At 38.2% G+C, this 27827-nt stretch overlaps 1 protein-coding gene and 2 long non-coding RNA genes across 5 annotated transcripts in view; 2 read left to right on the top strand and 1 right to left on the bottom strand.

The window, feature by feature from the left end:
- The window catches only part of LOC144318558 (uncharacterized), a 37016-nt gene extending 33591 nt beyond the window's left edge, over positions 1-3425 (top strand). The window contains exon 4 of the long non-coding RNA XR_013384559.1: positions 3341-3425. This is a non-coding gene — a long non-coding RNA (uncharacterized LOC144318558). The remainder of the gene's footprint in view (positions 1-3340) is intronic.
- On the bottom strand, positions 373-24146 carry VCAM1 (vascular cell adhesion molecule 1). 3 transcript variants are annotated; one of them, XM_077905606.1, is made up of 9 exons: positions 24128-24146; positions 17735-18010; positions 14804-15124; positions 13270-13536; positions 9635-9910; positions 7405-7725; positions 6216-6482; positions 4498-4764; positions 373-1309 (listed from the first exon to the last, which is right to left on the bottom strand). In XM_077905606.1, exons 2-9 carry the CDS (start codon positions 17994-17996, stop codon positions 1149-1151), a joined length of 2142 nt encoding a protein of 713 aa, XP_077761732.1. In that variant the 5' UTR covers positions 17997-18010; positions 24128-24146; the 3' UTR covers positions 373-1148. The 3 variants fall into 3 exon arrangements, with proteins under 3 accessions (XP_077761732.1, XP_077761729.1, XP_077761731.1); XM_077905603.1 differs by lacking the exon at positions 24128-24146 and adding an exon at positions 18528-18735; XM_077905605.1 differs by lacking the exons at positions 4498-4764; positions 24128-24146 and adding an exon at positions 18528-18737.
- Positions 19338-27827, top strand: LOC144318557 (uncharacterized). The gene is made up of 2 exons (XR_013384558.1): positions 19338-22837; positions 27606-27827. It is a non-coding gene; the product is annotated as an uncharacterized LOC144318557 (long non-coding RNA).

The following is a 27827-nucleotide window of genomic DNA, read 5'->3' as shown; positions in this document are numbered from 1 at the left end:
GTGGGAACAATAATGCTCTGTCTCCAAGTCCTACTGGGTATGTACATAGGTGTTTATTTGTTGCCCTCTGACATGTGCACATTCACCTGCATTCACTCTTTTTTGTGTATTCTATTTTTTTAATTTAATCGCAAAAAATTTAATTGCAGATTCCAAGGACACAAAACAAGATATCTAAATTCAATAGATTAGTATGGCCTAAAAAGTCTGAATTTTTATCAAGTTCTCAGGGTGATTCTGATAAAAGTACTCTGAGGATCGCACTTCAGGTATCTACTTGTTATTTCTATGGGTTTGACCTCTTTACTTTTGGAACTTGGAGTTTCAAACGCTGTGATGAAAGGAGGCAGTTTAAAATAAATAAACACACAATTCTTCTAATTCTGGATATTATCACTTTACTATACAAAAAGAACCCCTAAACATTTACAAAAGAAAATCAAAAGCAGTTGCATTTTAGACCACATTGGAAAAGTTACACAAAAGTCTGATAAACAACATCATAAAACATCTTCGTACCATGTAAGTACCATCCAGAGAAATCCAGTCAACCATTATACCATGGGTTGAAGTATTTAGTACCTGAAGGTGAACCTAGTGCCTTGTTGGTTTATCATTTACCCATAAAAAGATAAACCTTGGTATCTTCATAAAACATGAAATTATTGTCAATGAAATAAATTTTACCAAAATAAAATTTTGTTAAAGAAAACAAAATATTAAGAAGATGACATAGGTTAGCTGCCAGTCAATATTCATGTTAAATTTTCTTAAGATGCATTCCGTTACGACCAACCGAGGCAACACTGTTTAAATATTTTGAAGATCTAACTATAGAGTGCTGTTATTCCAAGTGATCCTCCTATGGCATAAATTTATTTTACATATGTACAGATCATGTTATTGTATATACACATCAAGGAGCTACTCCAGTCAATACATTTCAGTGGCAGTGCCTATTTTTCAGGCAGAAAGTTTTCTTTTAGCCTCTTGCTCACAGCATGGGGCACAGGAAGCCATTTCTTTCCAAGAATTCACTACATTCAGGGAAGTCTGGACTCTTAGTTTGTTTCCCTCATGGAATGATGAGCAGTATTAAGAATTTGGACTGATAAATAGTGTCTCTAGTTGACCATTGCAAACATTAGCTACACTTTTGATTTCTGTGCTTCTACAAGACTGTATGACCCCTTCATGTTGGCTCTTCTGGCAAAGTAAATGATCATCCCAATGGCTGGTATTATCAAGGAAGATGCACAATAAAGCACGAGTAGTTCTGGAGAAAAATAGTCCTTGTTATTTTCTCTTCCTGGAAAACAACAAAATGGATGCAGTCAACATCTATTACCAAAAAAATTTTTTGTAGTAATAGTTACATGTTTTATTTTAATAGTACAACTAGAGTTTCTAAGATTGGAATGAATCAAAGCCGTGATAAGGGCCAGCAGGACCTTAAATGTGTATTTCTCTGAATTATCCAAGTAATCAATTGGCAGTTGCTATGGTCATGATGAGTCTAAAGATGACAGCAGTTGACTTACGCAAAGTTGGATCCAAATGGAATTAGGTTCAATTGTAGAATGGAAGCAAGGGCACAACTTTCTAGAGCTCATTTAAAAAGTGAGAATTAAATAAGAGTGTTTGCTTTGGAATATATAAAAATCCACTACAGAACTAGGACTCTGATAACTGTGAATTGAAATGACTAATTTATTTTCCAAGAACATCCTTGTGAAGTATAACCATTATGGTCAAATGCCATATATGATAGATATAGGATAATAAGAAAAAGAATTCTTGCTGACAGCTTTTTCAGAGGTACATCGAAAACTTTACATTTTGTATCTCTGAAGTAGGGTTTCTTCCTATGTTATTCCTCTTCAGCATTTATATCATCTCTTGATAAGCTGAAGTTCTTTGGATAGTATCATATTTTATTTAGAATGTTCCTTACTCAAAGGCATTTTCTGACCCACATTTTCCCCAGCTTAAATTAGGAACCCTCATATATTTTCATAACTCACTATACTTTTTCTCGTAGATTTTTCACCACTTGTAATTAAACATTTGTTTGTATGTTTATCTATTAACCTTGGTCTCCTTTTCCAGACTATAAATTACATTAGGCCACCTATCAATTTTCTTTTTGGTTCACCACTGAATAGCCAGTACTTGACTCATTGCTTAGACTAGTTGACACCCAATAAATTTTTTTTTACTACATTCCCTCTAGAATTTTCTAATCACTGGAGATCAACCAAATAGAAAAGGATCATGATGGTCAGATGATGGGAAGTCAATTTTTTCAAATTATTGAAATCAAAAAGCACTTAACCCTAAACATAATAACTGTCTCATTTTTCTACTTCCCCTTGCTAGAGTAGAACTAGTCAAAGTATAAACATTATATTTTAATGAGATATCCATTGTCATAACTATGGTTAGGCATCAATATTGACAACAAGCTGGACAATGATATTTCTACTCCTATTGTTTTCTTTTCAATTTAATAAATAATAAATCTTTTGCCTTCAGTTTTTCCTTCAGGCATCTGCAGTCAAACACAAATTTGCTGCTGAGTCAGTTACCAGGGCAACCTTCAAATACTATTTTCTATTAGCTGTATAAACAATGAAAATCCAAAAGACTCTCAACCATTCCTATCATTGGAATACATTCAAGCCAAAACAAAGCAAAACAAAATTAGTTTTAAAACTCAGCTAAATAGAAAGGTAAGCTAGTTCAAAATACCAAGGAAAAATGTTAAATTTTTGTCTCCATTCATTCGCAGTTACTTTACACCATAGTTTGGGAGCCTGAATTTCTTAGCTGAGTGTCTAAAATGCTTTGATAGTTCATGTAAGTAATGAGTGAAAAATAGCAAATATGTGTGTTACTTATTTAATAAAGCTATTAGAAGAGACAGTGTGCAAGAGAGAATTTAAAAAGTAAGTAGAGAAGCTTCGATATGTCTTTAAAAGAGAATCATTAACTACAAACTTCTAACTACAGAAATGTTAGAAGTCCAATTTCCTGGGCCTACGCTGAATTAAAAGTGGATTAGAAGCATCAAAGATTAAAAGAAATAGGAATAAATTAATTTCAACCTAGTCATAACTGAGATCTCCATCCAAACAGAATTACCCCCAACTTCATTAGAAGCACTAATTGCACACCCCCTAGTGTCCTTTTGAGTGGCATGATAAAAGGTAAGTGTTCCATTCTTTGGACACAGTAATTTCATTGGCCAGATCAACTCTTTTCAGGAAAATCAGTGCAGGTGAATGACTAAAAGTTTTACATGTAATCATGATACTTTCCCCTTCTTTTATATTTCTAGGTAGATGTATTGATAATGCCATGTTTCAAGAAGATACTGTGAAGACACAACATATGGTAAGGCTTGCAATGTTGAGAAATTTGGCCAGATGAGTAAAACTTTTACTGGTTTTCTGACCTAAGTTCAAATTTTCTTTACCTGACAGGTGGTTGCAAATTCCAGTGGCCAAGGGCCACAGGTTCCAAGAGTTACATTTGTTTGCAGTCCTGTTTACTCCAAGTGTGACTTCCAACACACAGTGAGAGCTCATTAGCACCCAAGACATGGAGACTGGTTAGCAAAGGCTAACATATTCTGCTTACACCAATAAGATCAACAGATCCTACCGTATATTCACAAGAGGGGTCAGGAAGTTAAAGGGCCCCTGAATTTCTTTGCTGAGGCCACTGCTCACCCCACTCCCTACTCAGAATAGAGTAGGATGGACAAGGGGTTTGGATTTTTAAGAAGGCAATTTTGTAGTCTTATAGATCCTTTTATGTTGGTTGGCATCAAGATTGCCACTCCTAATTATTATCCCGAGAGGAATCAATCCAGAAAATAGGCAGTTATTCCATGTTTAGAGAATAGCATTCTCTTGTGATAGAAGGATAGAACCTTTCTTCTTCCATGTACCAATCCTACTTCTTTTTTTTTAATATTTTATTTATTTATTCATGAGAGACACAGAGAGAGACAGAGACACAGGCAGAGGGAGAAGCAGGCTCCACACAGGGAGCCTGATGTGGGACTTGATCCGGGGACTCTAGGATCACACCCTGGGCCAAAGGCAGTGCTAAACCGCTGAGCCATCTGGGCTGCCTGGCCAATCCTACTTCTTTAGTTTCCTTATAACCTCAAGGGAAAGGTTTTGAAAGTATGTTTAAATGCTTAGGAAATGCAAGACTTCAGAGACCAATGATGAATTGTCAATGTTGAAAAAAGCACATGGGAATCCTGAACTCACCAATGATTAATGTCAACTTCCTGGCTAACCTCCATAGGATAGGGCAGCTGTGCACAATTATTTTAGGAAACTTTGAGAAATAACCACAGTCAACGTGGAATTGAGCTCCATGTTGCCAACTTATTCACCTAATTCTAGAAACTCTTTACAATCCACCAAACCTCTGGCTATTGTAAAAATAATCAAAAACAAAACCAGAAAACTAACTAACCTTTAACATCGAGGGTTAAACTTCTTAATTGCAAGCCAGCCTCATTTTTAGATTCACATTCGTACACTCCCGCATCCTCTAACTGGACCTTGTGGATGGTATATGCACCATCTCTGGACTTTAGCACTGTGTCTCCCGTCTCTGCTTTTTTCTTCAGGATTATCCAAGTTTTTGGAACATTTCCACATGTACAGGAGATAATGACAGTGTCTCCTTCCTTGACACTTTCAGAAGGAAAAGCTATAAGCTGTATGTCTTTCGGAGCAACTGTAAAGAGAATTTAAAAGGCACCTCTGATTGGGTGAAATATAAACCAATTCCATATTAATTTAATGACAGCAACAGTCAGCTGTCAGGGAGCTATTTGTGCTTACTGTTTGCATCAAATTTTTACAGGGTTAAATACTGAAATCAAGGTTTGTTGTAAACGATCATGTTTTTAATGAGAGAAGACATGTCTATACTTCTCTCATGTCCCTTAATCTAAGTCTTTATCCAGACTAGCCCCCCAAAATGGTTTTTGACAAACAGCAATAGAATTCAAACATGGAAAAGAAAACATTTCTTTTTGTCGCAATGTTGTGCACAGTGTTTCTTTGAGGTACAAAGTTCTTTGTAGGCTTCTGAGTTTTGAGTTGGATTCCTGGATCAAGTGATGCATAGATGGTTTTCTTACTATTCTTAACAACCACAACTGCCATTGACTAAGTGGCAGGCACTGGGCTAAGTATTTAATGTGCAACATTTCTATTAATGCATAACCCATGAAAAAAAGTATCGTATTGCCATCATTCGTAAGTGAGATTCCCACTAAGTTCATCTATTTTTGTGACTCCATTTGAGATTCTTTCCCCAAACAGAGCTATAGAACCAGGACATCCATCCTAAAGGCTTTCTTTAAAGTCAAGCATTGCCCTTCTGAGGTTGTTTCTATGAAATACAAATTATCACTGAACTGGGGTAACAAGAAAGTCACTAATACCTTAGTGGAAATAATACCAAGGAGGTAAGAGAGGAAATGACAGCTCCAGTGGGAAAAAAAGGAACTTGAACCACCTCCCAAAGGGAAGGAGTGGGGAGAAACCCCAACTGATTACTGCAAGCTTTCGCCCAAAACAGTCTGTGAATTCAACCTGTCAACTAGGAATTGTTTTGTTCTTGGTCTTGGCTCTCCATCCTGGAGAGAGGGGGTCTGGATCTGATAACCAAAGCCATTTAGTGGTTCTATGGCATCAAGTTGATGACCCAGAAGCATGGTCACTTCTACTTTTAGCCTCAAAATTTACAAAAGGTGAAAGTGTCTTCTTAGGCTTCTAAGCAAATGCTAGCATGTGCCTTGTGAGAGTACCCCTCAGAGCCGGTTCAGCTGGATTAGGGGACTTTAATCCTAACTAATTTCCAGGTACATATATTTCACTTCCTATCCTTATTTCAATACCATAATCTTTGCCTCATAAGTACAACTGGAACTCTGGCACCATTCCTGCAGCTAGCATTCCACTCAAGGCTAAAGGAATTTTAGGATAAGAGACATGGAATGGTTTGTGAGGAAGTACCATTCCAGGAGCTTGCCAAGCATAGGAAATATCATGAGCTCTTCAAAACCCTCAATCGATGTTTTTGGCAAAAATTTTGGTTTCAGAGAGGATTTTGTTCAAAACCAGTAGCGACCAAAATAATACTAACAAATTATAACTCATTAATCACATTTTACTTACCTTGGATAATTAATTCTACTTCTTTTCTGCTTATTCCAGCCTGGTTAATCCCTTCACACACATAAATACCAGAATCTTCCATTTTTGCAGAAGTTAAGGTGAGAATTGGATCCTCAGAAAGAGACTGCAGGCGCCCATTACTTAGCCGCCTGCTCCACAGGATGTTCGGAGCTGGAAGGCCATCGCTAGAGCAGGTCATGTTCACAGGACTACCTTCCTCCACGATGGAGGAGGGGCTGACCACGACGGTTGTATCCCTGGGGGCAACTAAATAGGTAAGGACACTTGTTAGCTTGACCCTTTGTACCCTGAGTTCCAAAAAGTTTTAATAATGTTGCAAAATGGAGCTATGGATTCAATGGATCAGAATAGTTTACTAATGTTGATAACTTTACCAAAGGAAGGGCTTTTGTCCCCATTTACTTTAAGAGCAGATACAGAATGATAGAGAGTAGAGTAGGAATGCATCAAGGATGTTTTCTAATAGGAATAAGCTCCTATTAGCGAAGCATGGATGATTGTTGACCATGCCTATCAGCATTTATGGTATATTAGCTAGCACCAAAAAAGATTTGAATCCCCTATGAGAAGGTGGAGTTTATTTTTCTACCCCTCTCATCTTCGCTGGTCTGGTGACTTGCTTTGACCAGTATAACATGAAAGGAGTAATACTGTGGGACTCCCAAGCTTGAGCCTGCTTTCATTACCACCCCTTCGAAATGCCACACTCCAGTGCTCACTTCGGCAGCAAATACTTGAAGAGCTCCACTCTGGTGACTAAACCTATTCCACTTTCCTTCAAATCATAGCATGTGGAGAAAGAGAGCCTCAGACACTCCAGAGCTCCAGAGAAGGCTCTAGACATATGACTGAGCCCATCTGTGACAGCCATCCCCTACCTACCTGCCAATTGACTGAAAATGCATGAGTGAGTTCATTTGATACCACAGGCAGCAGAGAACTGCCCACCTGACCCCTTCTAGACTTGCCAACTCATACGATCATAACCTAATAAGTGATTATTGTTTCCTGTGTTGGGAGTGGGCTGTTATAATAATTACTTTAAAATTTCTTTCCCAGTTACTTTTTTTCCACAGAGGTTTTCTCTATTAACCCTGTGTTAACTATTGCCTGATAAACGTGAGAAGAAATCCATATTAAATTGTGGCTACATCACACGCGTACTTACCATTAACATAAAGTGTCTGTGTACTCTGCCTTTGTTTGGGTTCAAATTCCATTTCATCAATATGTAACTTAGCCAGACAAACAAGAACTTTTCCAGTATCTTCTGTGGTGGGGATGAAGGTCATTTCCAAACTCTTAGTTTCTAGAGATTTCTTGTCCATGTCCTCCAGAAAGCTTTTACTTTCTATGACAGTCTCCCCCTTAAATAATTCAATCTCCAGTCGGTCAGAAGGATACACATTAGGAACCTCGCAGCTCACAGTGACTGGGTTTCCATCCACTAGTAGACCACTCATCTCAACCTCTGGATCTCTAGGGAATGCTGCAAATATTATGTAAAAATGATGTTTATATGTGAACATCCAAAAGAAAAATGGAACTAATCTCTATTAAATACAAGGGTCTCAAAATGACAATTTTAACTCATTTGGGATAGAATCATCACCAACATATAAATCATGACATTAAGTATACATATTTATGATATTAAGTATAAATATGTATAAGTATAAATAATGTTATAAACAAAAAATACTTAATACATGAATCAATTAAGAAATAAATATACTTCCTACTTTTCTCTTCTTAGTGATGCAATCTTTCTGACAGCCATGGACTGGTCTTTTGAAAGGAACATGAGTTTCCACCATCTTATTTAGTAATTATATATTTTAAATGTTTTAAATATTTCCCCTGATGTATTGAATATTAACTGTCTGTTGGTCTCTTAGTATTCATTATCTCAGTCTTCAAAACAGTCTGATAAAATGGGTATCATTTAACCTAATTTACAAGTAGGAAAACTTATAAAGAACTTACAGTTAGGAAAACTTATAAACCTCATAGAAGCTCAGAGACTCTCCTTAGACATTGTATCTATTAAGCCACTGAGTTGAGATCAGAACCCATATTTCTCTGAGCTCAGAACTCAGGTCTGGTTTTACAGAGCTGTGAAGCCTTTAGGTATCAAAGAAGATCCACAGGGCAGTTCTCAATTTAGACATTTTAATTTCCAGGGGCCGGGTTTAGACAGTAAACTTTAAATATTTCTCAAACAATGCTTGTAGTTGACAAAAAAAAACTGTAGGATTTAGATTCTAAATAATTATAGGGTCTTAGGCAAACCAATAAAAATAAGACTAAAATAGATATCAAGAGTAAGAGTAATGCTAAAATTCCTTTTCCTTAGGCAAAATGTTGTTAAAGTGATACATTTTCAAATATTTCCATGTTGCAGTAAGAGTGTACCACTGGTTCTCATTTTTGTTGGGAATGTGCCTCCATCAGCAGATCCTGGACTCTGGGTAATATGATACCACAGTAAAATTTACCCTTATTTTGAGAGATTCAAATCCCTTTACAGACATACTCTAACTCATGCTGAACAAAATCCTGATGGGTAACACAAGTTTGGGCAGGTTTTCTGGTAGAAAATGTTCTATTTTTCTCTTGAGTTCTACTGAACAAAATAAGGCAGAGTAACCCTCTTAAAGGAATCCATTTTCAGGTCACTTTGCATATTTTGTCCTTCATTCATTTTAAACAGGAATTCCACCAATATCAAATTCATAGAGATTCCTAATGATTTTTATTAAGGTGACAGGAACAGCAAGAAAAAAGTGCAGTGGATGTATGCTGTGTATAATCAATTTAAGATCTAGTGCTAATTCCCGGTTCTGCTTTTCACCTGGGCAGCTCCCACTGGCCATCCCCGAGGGCCAATATAACTAGCTGTTTTCAGTTTTGGCTTTCTCCTGCTCCCCACTGCCTCGTTTTTTCCCATTCTGCCAACCAGCTTTCCAAATGTGCCTTCAAAACCATAGGCTCCAGCCTCCCCCGCTGTTCAAATACCTGAGCAGTAGTAACCCCTATCCAGTCACCTGAATGGGCATTGACCCCCACTCCTTTTTCATGACCACTTCTGAGCACCCTCTATGCACAGAGAGGGGATGGGAAGCAGTAAACATGTAATGCGTTCAAGTGCATGATGACAGAAGGATTAATGATCTACAAACCAAGGTCTGTGGACGCTGTGTGCATATGCAATATATACTTCAGACTTGGGCCAATTAAGTTTCATTAAAAATTCTGGTTCAGAGACTTAGGAACAGTTCACAGTGCTAAATTCCCTTTCTAAACACATGGATCTCATTGCATATCAGACCTGCATTCTGTTTCTTTCAATAAAATTGAGGGCACTAAAACAGCAAACAATTCTGAAAACCACTTACAGTAGAGGTCCACCTTAATTCCCTTTTCCAATTTCTTATGTCCACAGGTCACGGTGCACAGATAAGAATGTTCATTCTCCAAATTCACAGGGCTTAGGGTCAGCGTAGACTTGGCCCCTTCAACCTTCACCGTCCCACTCAGAGGACTATCTATCTGGGTTCTCCAAGAGAAAGATGGGGACTCGCAGTCTGTGACACCACATGTTAACACAACTGAATCACCGATCTGAGCGATAATCTGGGGTCCTGGGGAGATCTCAACAGTGAATGGTTTCTCTGGAGGAAAAAGAACAAGACAAAAAGAAGATAAGATTCTTTTCTTCCTTCCACATTCCAAACTGTGGTCTTTTTAGCTAACATTTGTGCCAAGAATAAATAATTCCTTTCCATCTTGGGACTATCCTGAAAGACATTTTTAAAGAATGAACGCACAAGAGTTCATTGTCTCATTCATTTAACAGAATGAACACGGATAAAAACTTGTCATGATAGAAGTTGGCATCTTTTTGTGACAATAAATCAGTCTCTCCTCAGCTGTAGTTTATCAAATCCCTGGTAATAGTGGACAACAGCTCAAATAATGTTAGAGGTTCCAGTGTAGAAGCATTGTGTAAAACACTTTGCATGTATTAATTATCTCATTTAATCCTCATGACTGAATTCTTCTCTTTTACTTTCTCCTGCTTCTTCTCTTTATCTTCCTCTTCCTCTTCCTTCTTCTCCCATCACCCTCCTTGTCCTATTTCTCCTTATGGAAATTTAGGCTCAGGAATACTAAATTAACTTTATCTAGTTTACAAGTAGTAAAATTAGGACTTGAAGCCAGGCAGATCTGATTCGAGATCCCAGCTTTTCAGTTGCTTGAAAAACTAAACCAAGTCATCTTCATGTGGAGATAAAGCAAGATCTAAGAGAGGTTGTGAAAAAAGCTACAAAACTATGTCTTCTGGTTAGATGCAATACCCATAGTGGACCTGCACTTAGAGTTTCTGTGCCAACAATATAAACTTATACCATTGAGAGCACACAGAATCAAATTGAAAGCAAAGTCAAAATCTAAACATGAAAATGATATGCAAGGCACCTTTAAAATTTGTTTGATGTAATACAAACATACTTTCAATTAATTTAAAGGTTGAAAACTGAGATAGGAGGGTAAACTGCTAAGTCTCAATATCCAGAGAAGCTTTTTGGCTGCTAGTGCTATGCCTGCTGGACACACAGGCTGCTTTGGGATGATTCCTGTCTTGAGGAAAAAGGGTATTTCAAATATCCATTCCTCATCCCCTGAAGAAACTGCCAGTGGTTGGGCAGCCCTGAAAGGGACAGATGAGACTCCAGAGAAAATCACTACAACTGTCCCCATAGATAGCATACTGAACAGAGGAAAGAAACCTCAACACCTAAGTAATCCAATTACACCACATTTTGCGGGTTTCTTCTCTGTGCCAGGAGAGGTTATTTTTCTTTTTGGTTTGTCTCGCTGTGACATTGTAGTATCTTCCAGAGAGGGCTTTCCTCAAATTACCTCAATGATCTGATACGCTATTAGACTTTGAAAAAGAGAGAGCATTCAGAACAATAACCAGAGTTTCCCAGTTCCTTATATGCTAGTGTGAGAATGGGGAACTTGAAAACAGACCCACTTCCTGCCTGGGAAGAGCTCTCAGATAATTTTTTCCAGTGGTTGCATATGTTACCAGGCAAATTTTGTGGCCCCTGTGGAGTAATTCTCAGGTAACTGGAGAGTTCTTTCAAGGTTCAATTCTCTCTTTAATACTTAAGGTTGTTAGTGTCCTATGATGCAAAATTCAAAACAGCCCTGCCTAAGCCCAGAGTGCATTTCCTTTTCACACTGAAATAGGATCTAGTCTATTATGGGGTAGACTTATTCCAGGATGGGTGATTAGTTTCCATGATTTTATTAGTCAAATAGTTTCCTGGTCTCTTGAGAATGGTAACCTAACACCCAACAGAGTTAATCTACTAATGCTGAGTTTCAATTTTATTGTTTTAACCAACCAAATTAAAACCGTATGTATTCATATTCTAAAATTTTGCGTTGCTCATGTTTACAATTTATGCAATCAATAATTACTGGGCACCTATTTTGGGGTAGCACCCAAATATTAAAACACACGCACAATTCCTAACTTTAAGGAGCTTGCAGTTTAATGAAAAGACATATTTAAATAGATATATATATATATTTTTTGGCTCTTACTAAAGTATATTTAAATTATTTACTTTCATGCTTGTCTTTTCTCCCTATAGGATAAGTTCTTCAAGGGTGGTTGCTAGCCATAGCTTTTTCGTGTCTGCCCCCTAGCACCAGGCACAATTCCTGGATTCTTGGACAAAAGCTCTTAATTAATATGTGTTGAAATAAACAGAAGTACATAAACTTTGGTAAGAAGTGTTGAGTGTAGACAAAGGGAGGAATGACCAGCTTTGCCTAACAACAAGCTGAAATTGGAAGGCTAATATGAGCTTTGTCTTGAAGGATGGCTAAGACTTTGCCTGGTAAAGGAAGGGCACTCCAGGCAGAAGGAACAACAAGGACAGAGGCACAGGGACACCAATGAAGCTACAAAAGTAGTTTCTGACCAGATTATGAAGAGTTTTATTTTAAGAAATGTGAATTTTAATTTACATGCAGTTAGGGTTTGGTTGAAGTAATATATAATGAGCCCCTTTTTTGTTTTAGGTATATACTCTGTTAGCATTACATAGGATTGACTATCTTGGGGACAGAATGATAGCAGGATGGCCATTTGGAGACAATTAGCTATTTATTTGAAAAGTCAGAGTTTTAGATTAAAATGTGCCTGTGTTAAAGTAATAGTAAGTGCCCTGGTGAGCAATTTGACTCAAAGCAAATTATGAACTGTGCTGAACTTGTGTTCTTATTCACTTCATAAGGTAGTGGTAAAGACTAACAAGACAACATATATAAAGTGGAAAGTAGAATTCCCAGCAAATATTAGGTATATTATCAATAGAAGCATTATTAATTTCCATGAGACAATATGCTGTCTTCTGTAAAATGAGTAAAAAATACTCTTATTAGTTTTTTCTTGAAGATTACAGCTAACATATATAAAGTGCCTGGCATATAGCTGGTGTTCAGTGAATGCTGTTATCTAAAAACATCTTGCAAGAGTGCAAGTCAGAGATGATAAACTAAGGCAATGGCAAGAGAGATGAAAAACTGAGGACAAATTCTGAGGATCATTGTGAGGAAGAAATGACAGGTTTTGGTGATATGGAATGGGAACATGAATTTGAGAGTAAACAGCATATAGTGACCCAAATACTGGGAGTCCAGAGTGAGCAGAGATGAGAACAGATGTGATAACTTGAGAATGTGAATATTCAGGGGGTGGAAGGAAAAGAGAAAGTCGAAGCATGAGGCGGGGAAGAAATGGTAAGAGATGGCGAAGAGCCATGTGAGCTCTGGGAGGAAAGACTGCTGAGAAGTAGGAGTTAGTTGAATACTCAATTTGCTAAAGGACATGACATCAGATGGGTCATCAATAAAACTCAAGGAAGCCATGTTGGCATTGAAGTTGTTGTGCTATTGGGCAAACCCCACTTATAACACCTTTATCATTCCTTTCTCACAGTCTACTTACCTTGAACGATTAATTCCACCTCTTTTCCATCCTTCCCGACTTCATTGACACCTTCACAGACATACGTTCCAGAATCTTCCAGCCTCATAGCAATTAAAGTGAGAGTTGCATTCCCAGAGAGGAGCTGTAGATTCCCATTATCTAATTTTTTGCTCCAGAAAATCTGTGGAGGTGGTAGGCCTTCACTGGCACATGTCATTGTCACAGAACCGCCTTCTTGCAGCCTCATAGAGGGAGTCACAGAGATAAATGTGTTCCTGGGTGAGACTAAAAAGGCAGGAGAGCACAAGATTAGTAACTACTAGGCATCACCTTGATCCAACAAGGATAACGTAGTTCTCTCACAGGCTATATTCGTATGTTTTCACAAATGTGACAAACTTACTCTGTCCAGTTAGGATCAAATCAGCATTGTGGGGTCATAAAACTCAGTCAATCCAATTTCTGACTAATCTGAGTGAGTTACTTTTTTGATGTTTGGTGTTTTCAGATGGCCACAGATACTCCGAAATTAAGAAAGACCCTTAGAATAATGTGGTTCAGTCTCCCAGATAAAGTAGAAGTCTTCTTGGTATCTTTGCCAAGTGCTCATTTAAGTTGGCTTCAACACTTCCGTTGAAGGAATTGCCGCTTTACAAAATAGTCCATTTGATTTGGGGACAGCTCTAATTATTAGAACGATTGAACTGAAACCTTCCTCTTTGTAAATAAATTTCACTCAATGGCCATAGTTCATCCTCTGCTGTTACAGAATAAATCAAATCCCTATTCCACATGGCTGTCTTTCAAATAGTAATGATAGCTCTCTCTTCCAAGTTTTATATTCTCTAGGAAAAATACCCCCTATCTTGACTGTGCTTTTCAAAATATTGATAAAAGCTTTTCCATCTCATTCTCTTTCAGCTAAACACACTATAGTTGGCAATACTCCTTTTAAATGTAGTGTCCAAACCAAAACACAGCGTTTCAGTCTAGAATGGAGTACAGTGAATCTACTCCTACATGATTCTGGGACTACAAGCCTGCCTCAAATCCCTGCCCTTCTCAGGAAATGTGGAGGCAATCAAACATCACCTCCACTTTCCCACCCAATGCACATGTGTACGTGTGAGCACATTCACATGCGTGCACATGCACGCATGCACACACAGAACAAATGCTCACCTTGTAAAATCTCTATAACTTGATATTTCAGGGCACAAGAGTTTGCAAAACACGATTAAAAACATTTTCTAATTTGAGCCTACTTCCTACTACCAAGTCAGTTTGGTATTAGCACTCCCCTCTGATAGGTCGGGAAATAGGGAAATTAAGCGACCAGAGTTCACACGGTTAATGGAACCAGTAGTCCTCTCAATCCGAATCCAGTACTCTTTTCACTGAATAATGCTGTTGACAAATATTATGTTCTTGAATAAAAACGGAGTAAAAACGATAAACAAGTGCCTTCCTGACTTTAGTTGCTAAGTTTACTGCCGTATTCGTCCAAGACTCGATTACCACAAAGACTAGACTACACCACACAGGTACTTACTGTAGACTTGTAGCTCTTTGGTAGTCTCCCTTTCTTTGGGCTCAAAGTCAATTTCATCCATGTGTAATTGTGCTCGGCAAACAAGACCTTTCCCAATATCCTCATTGGTAGGAGTGAAGGTTACCTCCAAACTCTTGGTCTCCAGGGACTTCTTCTCCATAGGCTCTAGAAAGTCCTTACTCTGTAGGAGATCATTGCCATTCAGCAAATTCATCTCCAGCCTGTCAAATGGGTAAACATCACGGACCAAACACGTGACTGTGACTGGCTTCCCAACTTCTAGGGGGCCACTCAGTTGGATCTCTGGGTCCTTAGGGAAAGCTGCAAAGGTCAAGCAAATACATGTGAGTGGGCTTTCTGTTCATGTAATATAATTCAGTGCAATGCAATGTTTCTGTTATTACAGTCGTAATTCATTATTTGAATAGCCTTTTGGGGATGCCTGAGTTGAGTGTCCGCCTTTGGCTCAAGCTGGCTCCCATGTGGAGCCTACTTCTCCCTCTGCCTATGTCTCTGCCTCTCTCTGTGTGTCCCTCATGAATAAATAAATAAAATCTTTTTAAAAATAAAATAAAAAAGATACATAAATAAATAAATAGCCTTTTATGGGTTTGGGTGGGTTCACAAACCGGAATCAATCACCTTTTAGAGAGTTCTTCAGCACTGATCCCAGATGTACTAAGGGTTGCATATTATTCAAGTAAAGGAAAGGAGAAGAAATGAATGTTTATTGAAAACTTACACGTGCCCACTACTGTGCTATTCATTTAACATTAATAATTTTATTTTAATTCTAAGACATAGAAAACACATTTCACAGATATGAAAACATAGCACATTTACATAACTGGCCAAAGCTCACACAACTAGTAAATGGCAAGTCTGGGATTTCACTCAGGATTTCTATTATTCTGTACTGCTATTGAAGATTTACATTACATCACATTCCCTTATCTTAGGACAGAGATATGACCACTTTACAAATAAGGAAACTGAGGCTCGGAATGTCATTGCAAAGAACAGCTACTGTGCACCATATGCTAAGAAATGAAGAGAGCGATATTAAATAATTGGTTCTGGAAAATGATGCCCCTGACAGGAATTCATCCACCAGGAAGGTACGCCTGTGCAATCTTCAAATTCTAGAAGGGAGATTTGCCTCCTGCAATGCCCAACTCAGCATCCTAACCAGCACTCCACTTGAACCTTCCAGTGCCAAGGTGACAGGGAACATGCTATTTCAGTCAGCCATCGCTTCCTTTGCAAGGGCTACCTTTTCATTACAAACTGTCATGAAGGTAACAATTGGCTGGATTCAGGACTCCGTGTAATAAGAACACAAAAGTCCCAGCTCTAAAGAATATTACAATCAAATGTGGAACGGAGACAGGATTGTTAAACATAATGAGAGACAGATATTCTTAAGCAAAAACTTCAGGAAAGACAATTAAAGCCAGAAGTGTCTTTATTCCTCTTTTTTAAATCTTCAACTATTTGATTCTTGAGAGCAAAGGCAAGGGAACTGGAAATGCTTTACTCTGTGAAAAAACAGTATTTTTCATTTTTATAGCAATAATTTCTCTCTCTCATATTCTGTAAGAAATGTGCCCATAGTCCACATAGTTTGCTGTCAAGTAATATAAGAACTTGCTACTTTTCCCTGTATTTACATAAGGGGGCCTTTCAAGGCGCTCAGGAGGCTGCGCAGACAAACTATGCATGTACAACGGGTATAATTGAAAGCAGCCGGCCAGGCACGGTTTCTTGGTACGCATTAGCAACACATGAGGCTTATTGAAGAATCAATTACAGATGCTGGGCAAAGCAGAGCTCCACCATAGCAGAAGGAAACCAAAATAATTATAAGATAATCAAATGAGGTCTTCGTGAAGAGATGGCCATAAAGAATTCCGGGGTTTTTTTTTTTTTTTTCAAATTTTTAAAATTTAATTTTATTTTGTTTTTCTAAAAAGAAGTCATCAGTAAGCAAAGGCAAGATTTTTATTACAGGTTGGTTCTTTATTCCTCTTGCTAACTTTGTAAGCTTGGATCAAGATGGATTGGCATGCATTTTAGTAGAATGGCAAACTAGGGATGTTTATTAACATTCGTGAGGCAAATCTAATTCATTGCACCAATAACCTTGAGGTTGAGCATTAAGGCTTAATGACACCAAAAACAAAAACAACCTTCCTAAATGTATCTGTGCCGAAGTCAAACGAATGAAATGTTTGCAGACACTTTCCTTATGTCTAAGGAAAAACTCTTGTACAGAGCCCTATTACTAAATTATAGATCCCCTACTTAGGCTGATTTTAAGCACAAAATTGCGTAAGAATAAGTAAGTGGAAAATCCCTGAAGAATGGAATTCATAAATCATTTAGGCGTAGATGACCAAGTAAACATGTAAGGATAGAATCAAATAGAAATGTTTGAAAAAGAAGATTTAAAACTTCAGAAATCTTCATTTTACAGCTAAGGAAAGAAAAGCCCAGAGACATTGAGTCTTACCCTTGGTCACTATGTTTATGGCAGAGTCAGAAGTAAAAGCCAAGGTTTAGATTCCTTTTCTAGTGCTAGACTCAGCGGTCTTAACTTTCTGGGGGCAGTATGTCCTCTAACCAAGAATCTGGACATGAATATCCTTTAATTTTTTTTCCTTTAAAAATACGTTTTCTAAAAAAAACTTATTTTAATGCAAAATTGAAAAACAAATCAGGGATCCCTGGGTGGCGCAGCGGTTTGGCGCCTGCCTTTGGCCCAGGGCGTGATCCTGGAGACCTAGGATCGAATCCCACGTCGGGCCCCGGTGCATGGAGCCTGCTTCTCCCTCCGCCTGTGTCTCTGCCTCTCTCTCGATCTCTATGTGTGACTATCATGAATAAAAAAAAAAAAAAAAAAAGGAATCAAAGAGCCTCTGCAGTACTCACAATAAATCTCCACTTGAATGCCTTTTTCCAGTTTCTTCGATCCACAAGTCGCTGTACACAAGTAAGCATGTTCATTGTTGAAGCTAACAGGGTCCATGGTCAACGTGGAATTGCTCCCCTCATTCTTCACTTTCCCATTCAGTGGACTGTCTATCTGGGTTCTCCAAGAGAAAGATGGGGTCTCACAGCCCGTCGTACTGCAAGTCAGAGAAATGACATCACCAATCTGAGCAGCGACTCTGGGTTCAAGGAAGATCTCCATTTTCGAAGCTTGAGCTGGAGAGGCAAAAAGAAGAGAGAACTTTGTTTAGCATTCCACTCCCTCTGCTCTATTCTAGTGTAATGTCCAAAATACAGTCTGGCTGATATTTCTTTCCTAAATTTTGAACTAACTGCAAGGCAGCCAAAAAGCACTGGAGTCACTGCCAGAGGTGTGGAATCATGGAGAACTCTGTCCTGACCCTCACGCCCCTTTATGAAAGTTGTTTCAGTATTTGCTCCATTTAAGCTCATTATCAAGTATAAGAAACTGAGGAGATAGACCTCCCTAGAGATAGAATCCAATTCTCTATTTGACACTGAAAAAAGATACCCAAAAATCATCAATTTGCAGCTCCAACTATGACAGCACAATGGTACATAGCAATACTCAATAGCCCATTACATGTTACTTTAAGTTTTCCCACGGCTTAAAAATCCAAGTGCCTGTCTTCACTACCATAGCACAACTGACTGCAGCCAAAATCAGCTGAAATGGAATGTGAGCATTTGGAACAGATCAAAGAGAACTTACAAACGGCAAACACCATCCAAAGTATATTTGAGGCTCCAAAGATCACGACCATCTTCCTAGGCATTTTTAGTTGCTGCCGTGATGAGAACATAGTGGTCCCCAAAACCCTTGTCCCACCTGAAAGTGCCCTGGAACAGGCTCTCGCCTGTAAAGCCAGTGAGGCTCGATGAGGAGTGAAATGGAAAGTCTGCTCTTTATAAAGGGTCTTGTTGCAGAGGCACAGGGCGGAGGGAAATCCCTTCAAGGGGAAACCCGGAGCAGAGCCAGAAAAAAAGCTTAACTGACACCCAGCCAAGTCCAGGATTAACCCCTTCATTTGCTCTCAGGACTCAAACTACTCTCTCTGCCCTGGAAAATGAAACACTTCTAAGGGATAAAAAGTTTTTCCTGATTTTAACTCCAAAAGGATATCTCTGCAAGAAAAAGTACAAGGTAATTCTCCTTTCAGAATAATGTTTATTTCAGGATAAATGAAAAGCGAGAGAGAGGGGAGAAAGAGACAAAGATAGAAAGGGGAAAGAGAGAGAGTGTGTGTGAGAGAATAATAAATTACACTCTGGATTTTGAAATGGCTAAATAGCCACTATGTAATATGAACTGGTTTTTCTCCATTAAGGCATATTTGTGAATTCTAAAATGGGGTCAAATTATTCACTTACAAAAAAAAAGAAAAGTTTTTATCTCTTGATGAGTTATTTTTTAAAAGGGAGATCATATAACTTCTTAGTTTTATTTTCTCTATTCATAAAGATACTAATAAAAATAACTCTTTTGACAACAAACATCAACTTGCTGAAATGATTTCTGGAGTGGAAAGTAAAAGAGTGTTAGTAAAACAAGAGAAATAATTTTTCCCTTTTGTTTCAGAAAAGTTACCAATCTTTTGGTTCAATTGCTTGGTAACTGAAAGTCTTTCGCAAACTTAAATATAAATGTATGGAATTCATCTGAAATGGTAAATCTCTTGGACTGGACCATAAACACAGCTGAAATATGAAAAATACTTTGGTATTGTTATATGAGAGGTGATGATAACCAATTTGATGCTGTTCCCACCCCACCCTGCCAAGTGAAAGTATTTTTTTAAAGCTGTTTTAAAAATGACTGGTGTAGCCTTGCACACACAGAACTCAAGTCTTTGTAAAATGCTTGCTAATCAGAAAGAAACCAAATAGCCACTTCCTTGTATTATACACGTGCTGGTCTACTTCCTTCATTGGATCATCAGGTTTTTTTTTTTAACAACTGGACCAGTTCTTGTACATCATTGTATCTACCTCTGCCTTCCCAGTACCTAATGTATGGTTTTACACTTGGCAGATACAATAAAGGTACAGTCATAAATCCTGTAAATTAAAATTTAGAAAAGAGACTTTCAAAATGCTAGCAGTCATATGTAAATACTGCATGAGAAAAAGTTGGAGTCTACAAGAAAATACCCAAGCTCACTGACTTGGGGGGATGTGTATAATAATAGCCAGTGCTGTGTAGCAAAGGCAGAACTAAGGTTTAGAAACTGCACCTGTCCTTACATGGCTGGAGAGATTTCTGGACATCCTCCTGGATACTGATGAAGATGGACTCATTAATGAACAAGGAAAGAAAAAGAAGTGCGAGAAGTGGGAGAAGGTATTCTCAGGCTCTGATATTGTGATTTCACCTACCAAATATGTAGAGATCAGAAAAGTGGCTTCAGGCAAAATTAGCTGGTAGGCCAGTAACCTAGTGGTCCTTACAAAGTTGGCATCATAGAAGATGATCTGAACCATTTATGTTGACTACTTAACTTCAGAAGAAATCTAAAGGGGATTAAGGAATTTTAATGCATTTTTCTAAAGTACAAAAACAAGTGACTAATAGGATCTAAAATGGGATCCCAAAGACCAAGTCATGGTAAATAAATTCAGTTCTCAGTTTGGATATGATTCCAAGTTTTGAACATTGAAGAAATACTTCATCTATTGAATTAGTTCATAGTGCTTCCAACAAAATATTCAATAAAGTCCCTCATTATATCGTCGAGTTGCACACCGTTTGAGGTCCCACCCACTTCTTTCAGGTTGAATTGATTGCTCTCTTCTATGGCCTCTCTACACTAATGTACACTGGTAGCAGAGCACTTGTCATGTTACATTTTTCTGTTAACATGCCTATCTTTCCCAACTTACAAACTGAAACAGTTTTTTTTTTTTTGTTTTTCATCTTTAGGCATTCATTAAATTTTGTGGAATGAATGAATAGAGTTGCAAGCGTAAGCATAACAGATTGGGACTAATCTGCCTGGATAGTGTTACTGTGTTTTGTCTTTGAAACTGTTCAGTTCAACATTTTTATCAGTAACACAGAAGACATGATTATCTAATTTATTCATGATAGAAGATTGGAAAAGATATTTAACCTTAGAAAAGACAGAATTAAGATACAAGAAGACCTGAAAGGATGGTGAAACGAACTTTAATAGGAATACATAAAATCTAGTATTTAAATTAAGACATCAAATACTTGAGTACAGGATGGAGGAAAGTTGACTTGACCATAACCTGGAGGAAAAACTGGTGATTTCAATGATCCATAAAGTGAACACAAGCCAACGTTGCGACAAGAAACCAAAATAGATACAATAAGCTCATAGCATTCAACCTTCTTATCACCTGAGGCCATCCAGGACCATACTGAGAGCTGAAGTGTCTGATTCAGGACGCCATTTCTTACACGAGAAACAAAAGTAGAGACTATCCAGAGTAAAGTGATGAGGATGGTAGATAGCTCCAAAATCCTTGATCTGGTAGGAAGCCATTGAAGGAATAGTATGTTTTGTTTGGATAAGAGACACCTATGAAGTTAGGTGATGACTAAATGACTGATATGCGAAGGAACCGAATATACTTGTTACTTTATATCAGGGGCTAAAAGTGGCACACATTGGTATGTGGTTACTAGATTATTAACTGTAGGAAGGCCAGGAATATGTGTGTACTTCCATCACGAGAGCTTCAGCACTTAACAGTGACCAGTAGATAGTAGGGGCTAAGTAAATCAATATTGAATGGATAATTACAATTTGAAAGAGAATTTGACTCACAGCCCAATGGTCCTGAGCTCAAATCCAGCTACTCTGCTCAGGAATTGTTAAACCTTACGCAAGTATAGATAGCCTCTCTGCACTTGTTTACACATGCTCAAATAGGAGTAATGGTACCATCTGAAGTGATTCATATGATATTTATGACTATCAAACCAAAAGGGATCATGTGAAAACTCTTTAAATAAATACATAAAGTACTTTAAATAAATACATATATATATGGCGTGTAATAACATTAAAATACAGCTCCATTGAGCTCACTGGAAAAAAAGGACTTTCCAGTTATCAAATCTTTTCAACAATGAAATGGGTCACCACACGAATTCACCAACTCCTAGTCATTGGAAGTAGTCAAGCAAGGTTGGATGATGTCTCCTAACAATGTGGTAGAGGTCAAGTTTTGCCTTATGTAAGATATTCAATCAGATGGCCACAAAGGTGCCCCCACTGTTAGGATTTTTTAATTGTGGGCAGAGCTATCCATCCTTTCTAGCCTAATTTCATCAATCCCTTCATTGTCCATATGAAAATTGTAAGCATCTTCTGATGCTTCTCTTGTTGGACTCTGTGATGCTTCAGGCATACTTCTTTCAGCCTATTTTAATAATTACTGAGTTTGTAGAAACTCCAACTCTTCACAACTTTCAAATAAGTAATTTATTATGGGCCTCCCTGGAGCAGTTTCTTAACTTCTTTTCTTAGGTGACTTAACACATCTAAGGGAAGTGATGTTCCCAGTAGTAACAGTGGCTCATTGTGACAGCAGTTCTCACCCAGGTGAGAGAAAGAGCAATTCACTTTCAGGAAGGCATATCAAAATGGGATTGGGAAAGTGACAAACCACTTCAGTACATCCTATCATGTCAACTTCTCCCCACATTAAGAATCAAAGTATCTATGTTTAAGATTTCGTTAGGTTCTATGTAACAGAAATCTTTGACAGTGGCAAAACTCATGTGAGGTTCAAGGCAAAGCAGTTCAAGTCCAAATCAGCTACTTGAAAATATCAAAGACCAAGATTGATTCTAGTTGGTTCTGATTATCGGCATGTGGATAATTGTCATGAGCCTAAGATGGCTGCTCCCTCTCCAAACATTACATCTCTATTTCAAGCAGGAAAATAAGAAAAAAATGAAGGCAAGAGGACAAAGTCAGTGGAGTTTATCCCCTTTTAAAGGGCTTTCAGTAAGTTCCAGGCGGTGACCTCTTACAGCTCAATGAAAAGGTGAGAGATTGAATATTTTAACTGAATACATTGTTGCCCCCAAATAAATCAGGATGCTGTTCATAAGAAACAGGGAAGAATGGATGATGAGTAGGTGATTATCAGTGCCTGTCACAATTTCCTACTTCAATTTACAAAAGTTTATTGAGGAACTACTGCACAGACACTGTGCTAACACTGGGAACATATAAATGAAGCCACAGACTCAGTTCCTACATGAAAATGAAGAACTACACAGTATCTGTAAAGAACTTTCACATAGTTCAACTAGTGACACAGAAGAGGGGCCGTTTATTTACCTCTTCTCTGTAATTAGGAAATAAATTGTATTTTAGCAAGCTAATGGAAGTTTGAAATTTTCTGGAAAGCAAAGTATAGGAAGAATCACTGGTTAAAAGCCTACTTCACCACGGATTTATTGTGGCTTTCTGGAATTTTGAGAAAAATACTACTCATCATTAGGAGTAAAAAATGTCTATTTAATAATACATATGTACCTGATAGAGCGACTTAACTGAATGTTCAACCTACCACTGAATTATTACATAAAATAATAGAAAAAAGTCTGCCACTATAGGAATTATTATTCTTCCCCTTTTGTAAATTTATTTAGTAGAATTCAGAATTTTAACCATTTATCTTTGAGTGTCACATGTTTTCAAGTTCAGCACTTCATATGGACAAGGGTACCTTCGTATCTTCCAGTTCTCCTGTTTGGCATGACCTCCCCTACGCTGCTAATCCCCGTTTCTGGCCTTCTTAAACACCTGGCCTTGAAATTGTTCCCTTACTTATGATTTCCAGCATCAGCTTTGTTTTCTAAGCAAATTTTAACACTTTGGATGTCGAAGTCTTGCCTATTTTTACATATTACCTGGTCTGATCCTCTGGCTGCCCCAAGTGCCTATAACGAGATAAGAATAAATAAGCACATGCTTTCTGGGCTGCTGGGTATTATCGTTTCCACAGATAATTAATTACCGAGGCAATAATTCAGGGCATTTCATTCCGATATATAATAGTACTTCCCATTCATGTAACTCTTTCCCTGAATAGTTTCCCTAAGTGTTTTGAGATTATTGTCTGTGAGCCTCCCAGCAACCCTATGAGAGGAGTGAGGTGGCTCTTTTGTCTTCACAGTGTTGATCAGAAAGCTGAGGCTCAGAGTTTAGTGACCAAGATCACATAGACAGTGGGCTGAGTCTTAAACCCGGCTCTCCTCACCCTCAGTGCTCTACTCGCTGCACCACACCAAGGCACCTCAGTCTTGCTGTTGGTTGAAAGACATACCTTCCCCTTGACATTGTCACTTAGAGGACCCAGAAGCTCCTGAGTTTAACTGCAGTTTGACACAATGAATATGACAGGAGATCCAGGAGACTGTGCCCACTTCTTCCCAAGCTGATGAGTATGAGTATAAGCTTCTCAATACTACTTTCAGAGCCATTTTTGAAGTTTAAACACACCTTCTGCTGCAAGTGTACAAGAAGGAGGGGAATGAGTAGACATTCAGGACATACAGGAACACTTTATCCAGATTCTCTCCTAGAGGCCCAAGATCTAATGTTAAAAGAGGAATTCTCTTTGATGCTTGTCAGAACTTAGAAAAAAAATTAGGGGCACCTGGGTAGCTCAGTCGTTTTAGCTTCTGCCTTCAGCTCAGGTCATAATCCCAGGATTCTGGGATGGAACTCTACATTGGTTTCCCTGCTCAATAGGGAGCCTGCTTATCCCTCTCTCTCTGCCCCTCCCCCCACACATGTGCGTGCTCAGTCCCTCAAATCAATAAATAAAACCTTTAAAAAAAATTAATGGAGCCCCTGAGCATCAAAACACAGTTCCCACCCATGTTCATATGACTGCTTCCAGTCAGCCCTAAAGGGGATTTCCTTGGCAGCCAGCCTGTGAGACCAGCCCACCACATCTCCTGGCCCCAAATGAATCCAACTCCATTCTTCACTTGCAACATGGCCAACACTAAGGAATGAGGAGATGAAAATATTCAGGGTTCCTCTCATTCTGGAATGATTGCAAAACATCTGTTTACATTGTGAGAGGAGACTTGGAGAGGACATTTTATGAGATTGTGGTAAATAGGGACAAATAAACACATGGGAAAGATAAAAGAGACAAATATAAGAGAGAAATAACTCTAAAATGTGTTAGATCTATTAACTATTTAATTTGGGGATGATCTCTTAACTTCCAATGATCAGAGTTTTGTATGGAAAACAAATAAAATTTTTTCTGCCATTTAACTAGAACATGAATACCTTTCCCCCAAAGCATAATACCTTTGGAAATCTCCCTTTGAAATATTTTAAATTTCTGTGCTAAATTAAAGTTCCAATATTCATAAATAACACATAAAATTTTCTTTTGGAACCCAGTGCCATTTCAAAAACTGTAGCACAGCACTGCACTGTTGAATTGTTTGAAAGACATTTGGACATTTACAGAGTACTGTGAAGAAAAAAGTAGTCAGGAGGAGAGACAACTGGATTCTTGCTTCTCTTCTGTAAATAAAAAGGTAATCTAGGACCACAGTCTTAACTTTTAAGGTCCAAGTTTTTTCACCTGCAAAGAAGAATGGGGCAGGACAGGTAGTCTCAAAGTCCTTCCCTTTCATCATTATGATTTCTCAGGTAAGAATAACTAACTAAGGAACCACCGATAAATTGGCCAAATATCTGGTGGCCAAATATTGGTCAGGCTCTAGGCAGAATGACTCACAGCAAACCAACACTGGTCATCTTGCAAAGCACATATTCCTTTGCAGAAACTTCATAGAAATGTTACTTCATGGTTTTAGGTCATTGCTATTGCTTTTTTATGCTTTGGATAGACTTTCTGCTTTCGGCTGAGGCTCCAGGCTCTAGGATTTACTCATTTCCCAATGTTTGTATTTGTATCCCTGGACATGGGCATGTCTATTTCCCCTCCACAGCTAAGGTTGGTGACAAAATGAATATTTTTTCTTTTTCTACAAAATGAATATTTATTGAGTGTCTTATGTGCCAAGCACGGTTCTAGGTGCCAGGAATACAGTGGTGATGAAGCCAATGATATCCCTACTTTCATGGAGTTTCCATTCTAGAGTAAGGAGACAAAGAAACGATCAGCAGGGAAGGAAAGCAAACACCAAGTAGAAGTACAAACCATTTGAATAACAGTGAATTTCTTTCAGAAGTTTCTCTTCTTCTTTCCCCTTTCTTCAGTATACATATACACATATTTTTAAATATTGTTAGTAGCCTTAAATGTGGAAAATAGTGTGAAATAAATATCTTAAGAAGTCACACACCTAAATAAATATCTTAAGAAGTCACTGCTTTTGCCCCAGCCAGCTAAGCTAGAGCAGTGCAGGTTCTACAAAAGTATAATGCTGGTTAAACCAGTTGGGAGTTTGCCAGACGAGGACAATGGTGCAAAAGAGGGGCACAGGAGGTGAGGGTGAGTCTGGAACATCCTACGTAGGAACAATAAGACAGAGTCATATTGAGAGTTAAAGAACTGTTAAGCAAGTGGGAAAGGGGAACAGAGGGAGAAGCATACTCTCTGCTGAGCAGGGAGCCTGACATGGGGCTCGATCCTAGGATCCCAAGATCATGACCTGAGCCAAAGGCAGCCACCTAACCGACTGAGCCACACAGGCACCCCCTATAATTTCTAAAATTCAATATACTTTGTCCCATGTGAGCCTCCTGACAATTCTAAACATGCAGGACAACTATTTTTTTTTCTCATTAGACGTAAAAGAAAACTGAGGGTCAGAGAAGTTAGCTGATCTGCTTGAAGGCACACAGCTAGGTAATAGGAAAACCAGGGCTGGCACTTAAGCTTCCTGATTTTATGTTTGGTGTTATTTTTACTCTAGCACAGTGCCTACTTTCAAAAGTTTCAATTCAACTCAACCCCAGCCCTTTTTTGGTCTTCCTGTACCAGTAGCTGTCCAGGGCAGCCTTGTAAATAACTTTGGCATCACCTTTTCCTGAGATTGGTATTGTCAGATGCACACTATTTTTACCACTTTTTCCTCTGATTTCATAAAACTTTCCATTTCCAAATCACACTGAAAATTCACAGCCCTGTTAAACAAATGTATCTGCAAAAAAGTAATGTGAAGTAAATCAGCTGAATTCAAAAATTCCCTGCTTTCAATTTCTCTATTTTTTTTGGCTCAGAACGTAAGCTGTGGAAATTCCAAGACTCCCATATAAAAAAATTAGAAAAGCTTGCTTGTGATTTGCCACATTATAGTTAAAATGGGACTTAAGGAGAATATCCTGTTTTTAAAGACTTTGTGCCAGGATAAATAGGGTAAATACTAAGTGATTAGAATGTTTAAAAGGGAAATTGTAACACAAATATTGCATTGTCCTTATGGAGATTAAAATGTTTTCTAAAAATTCCCTAGGCAGTCTTTAAGGAATCCCAAAGGGAAAATAAATGAATCCCAAAGCGCATAAATAAATAAGTGAGGAGAAACGCTGAATATAAAAGTAAAAGCAGACAGGTTGGACCTAAAAGATTTCCCATTGGGAGATTTGGGCACCTAAGGTCAGTGGGCTCCATTATTTCCTCTATTCCAGGGCTGAGGCCATGCGTCAGATGACAGGAATCTTCAGAAGCCAGCAGGCACCAGTCAACCTGACATTTTCCATGACTTTCAGGATTCTGCAGGAGAAGTGATTCAGGCAACAATTTTATTTTCCTCTCAGGGCTGTCTTTTCAAGGAACTGCTACAACACCTTTTTTTTTCTTTCAGCAAACTGGACACAACTTAGAAGTAATTGTGCCATGTAACTCATCTTCAAAGCAGTGAATCCGGAAAGACCACTGTGAAGGTCTATTGGATAAAAGTTCCAAGACTATAAATGACATGTTTGTTTTGGAAGAGGTCTGAAAATCATCTAATCCCATGGTTCTCAACCAAAGAGATAGTGATCAGGTGTGAATTCTATCACCAATAATTGATCATTAATAATAA

The sequence above is a fragment of the Canis aureus genome, chromosome 8 (assembly GCF_053574225.1).
Source record: "Canis aureus isolate CA01 chromosome 8, VMU_Caureus_v.1.0, whole genome shotgun sequence".
NCBI classification, from domain to species: domain Eukaryota; kingdom Metazoa; phylum Chordata; class Mammalia; order Carnivora; family Canidae; genus Canis; species Canis aureus.
This window is presented reverse-complemented; position numbering and strand designations above follow the sequence as displayed.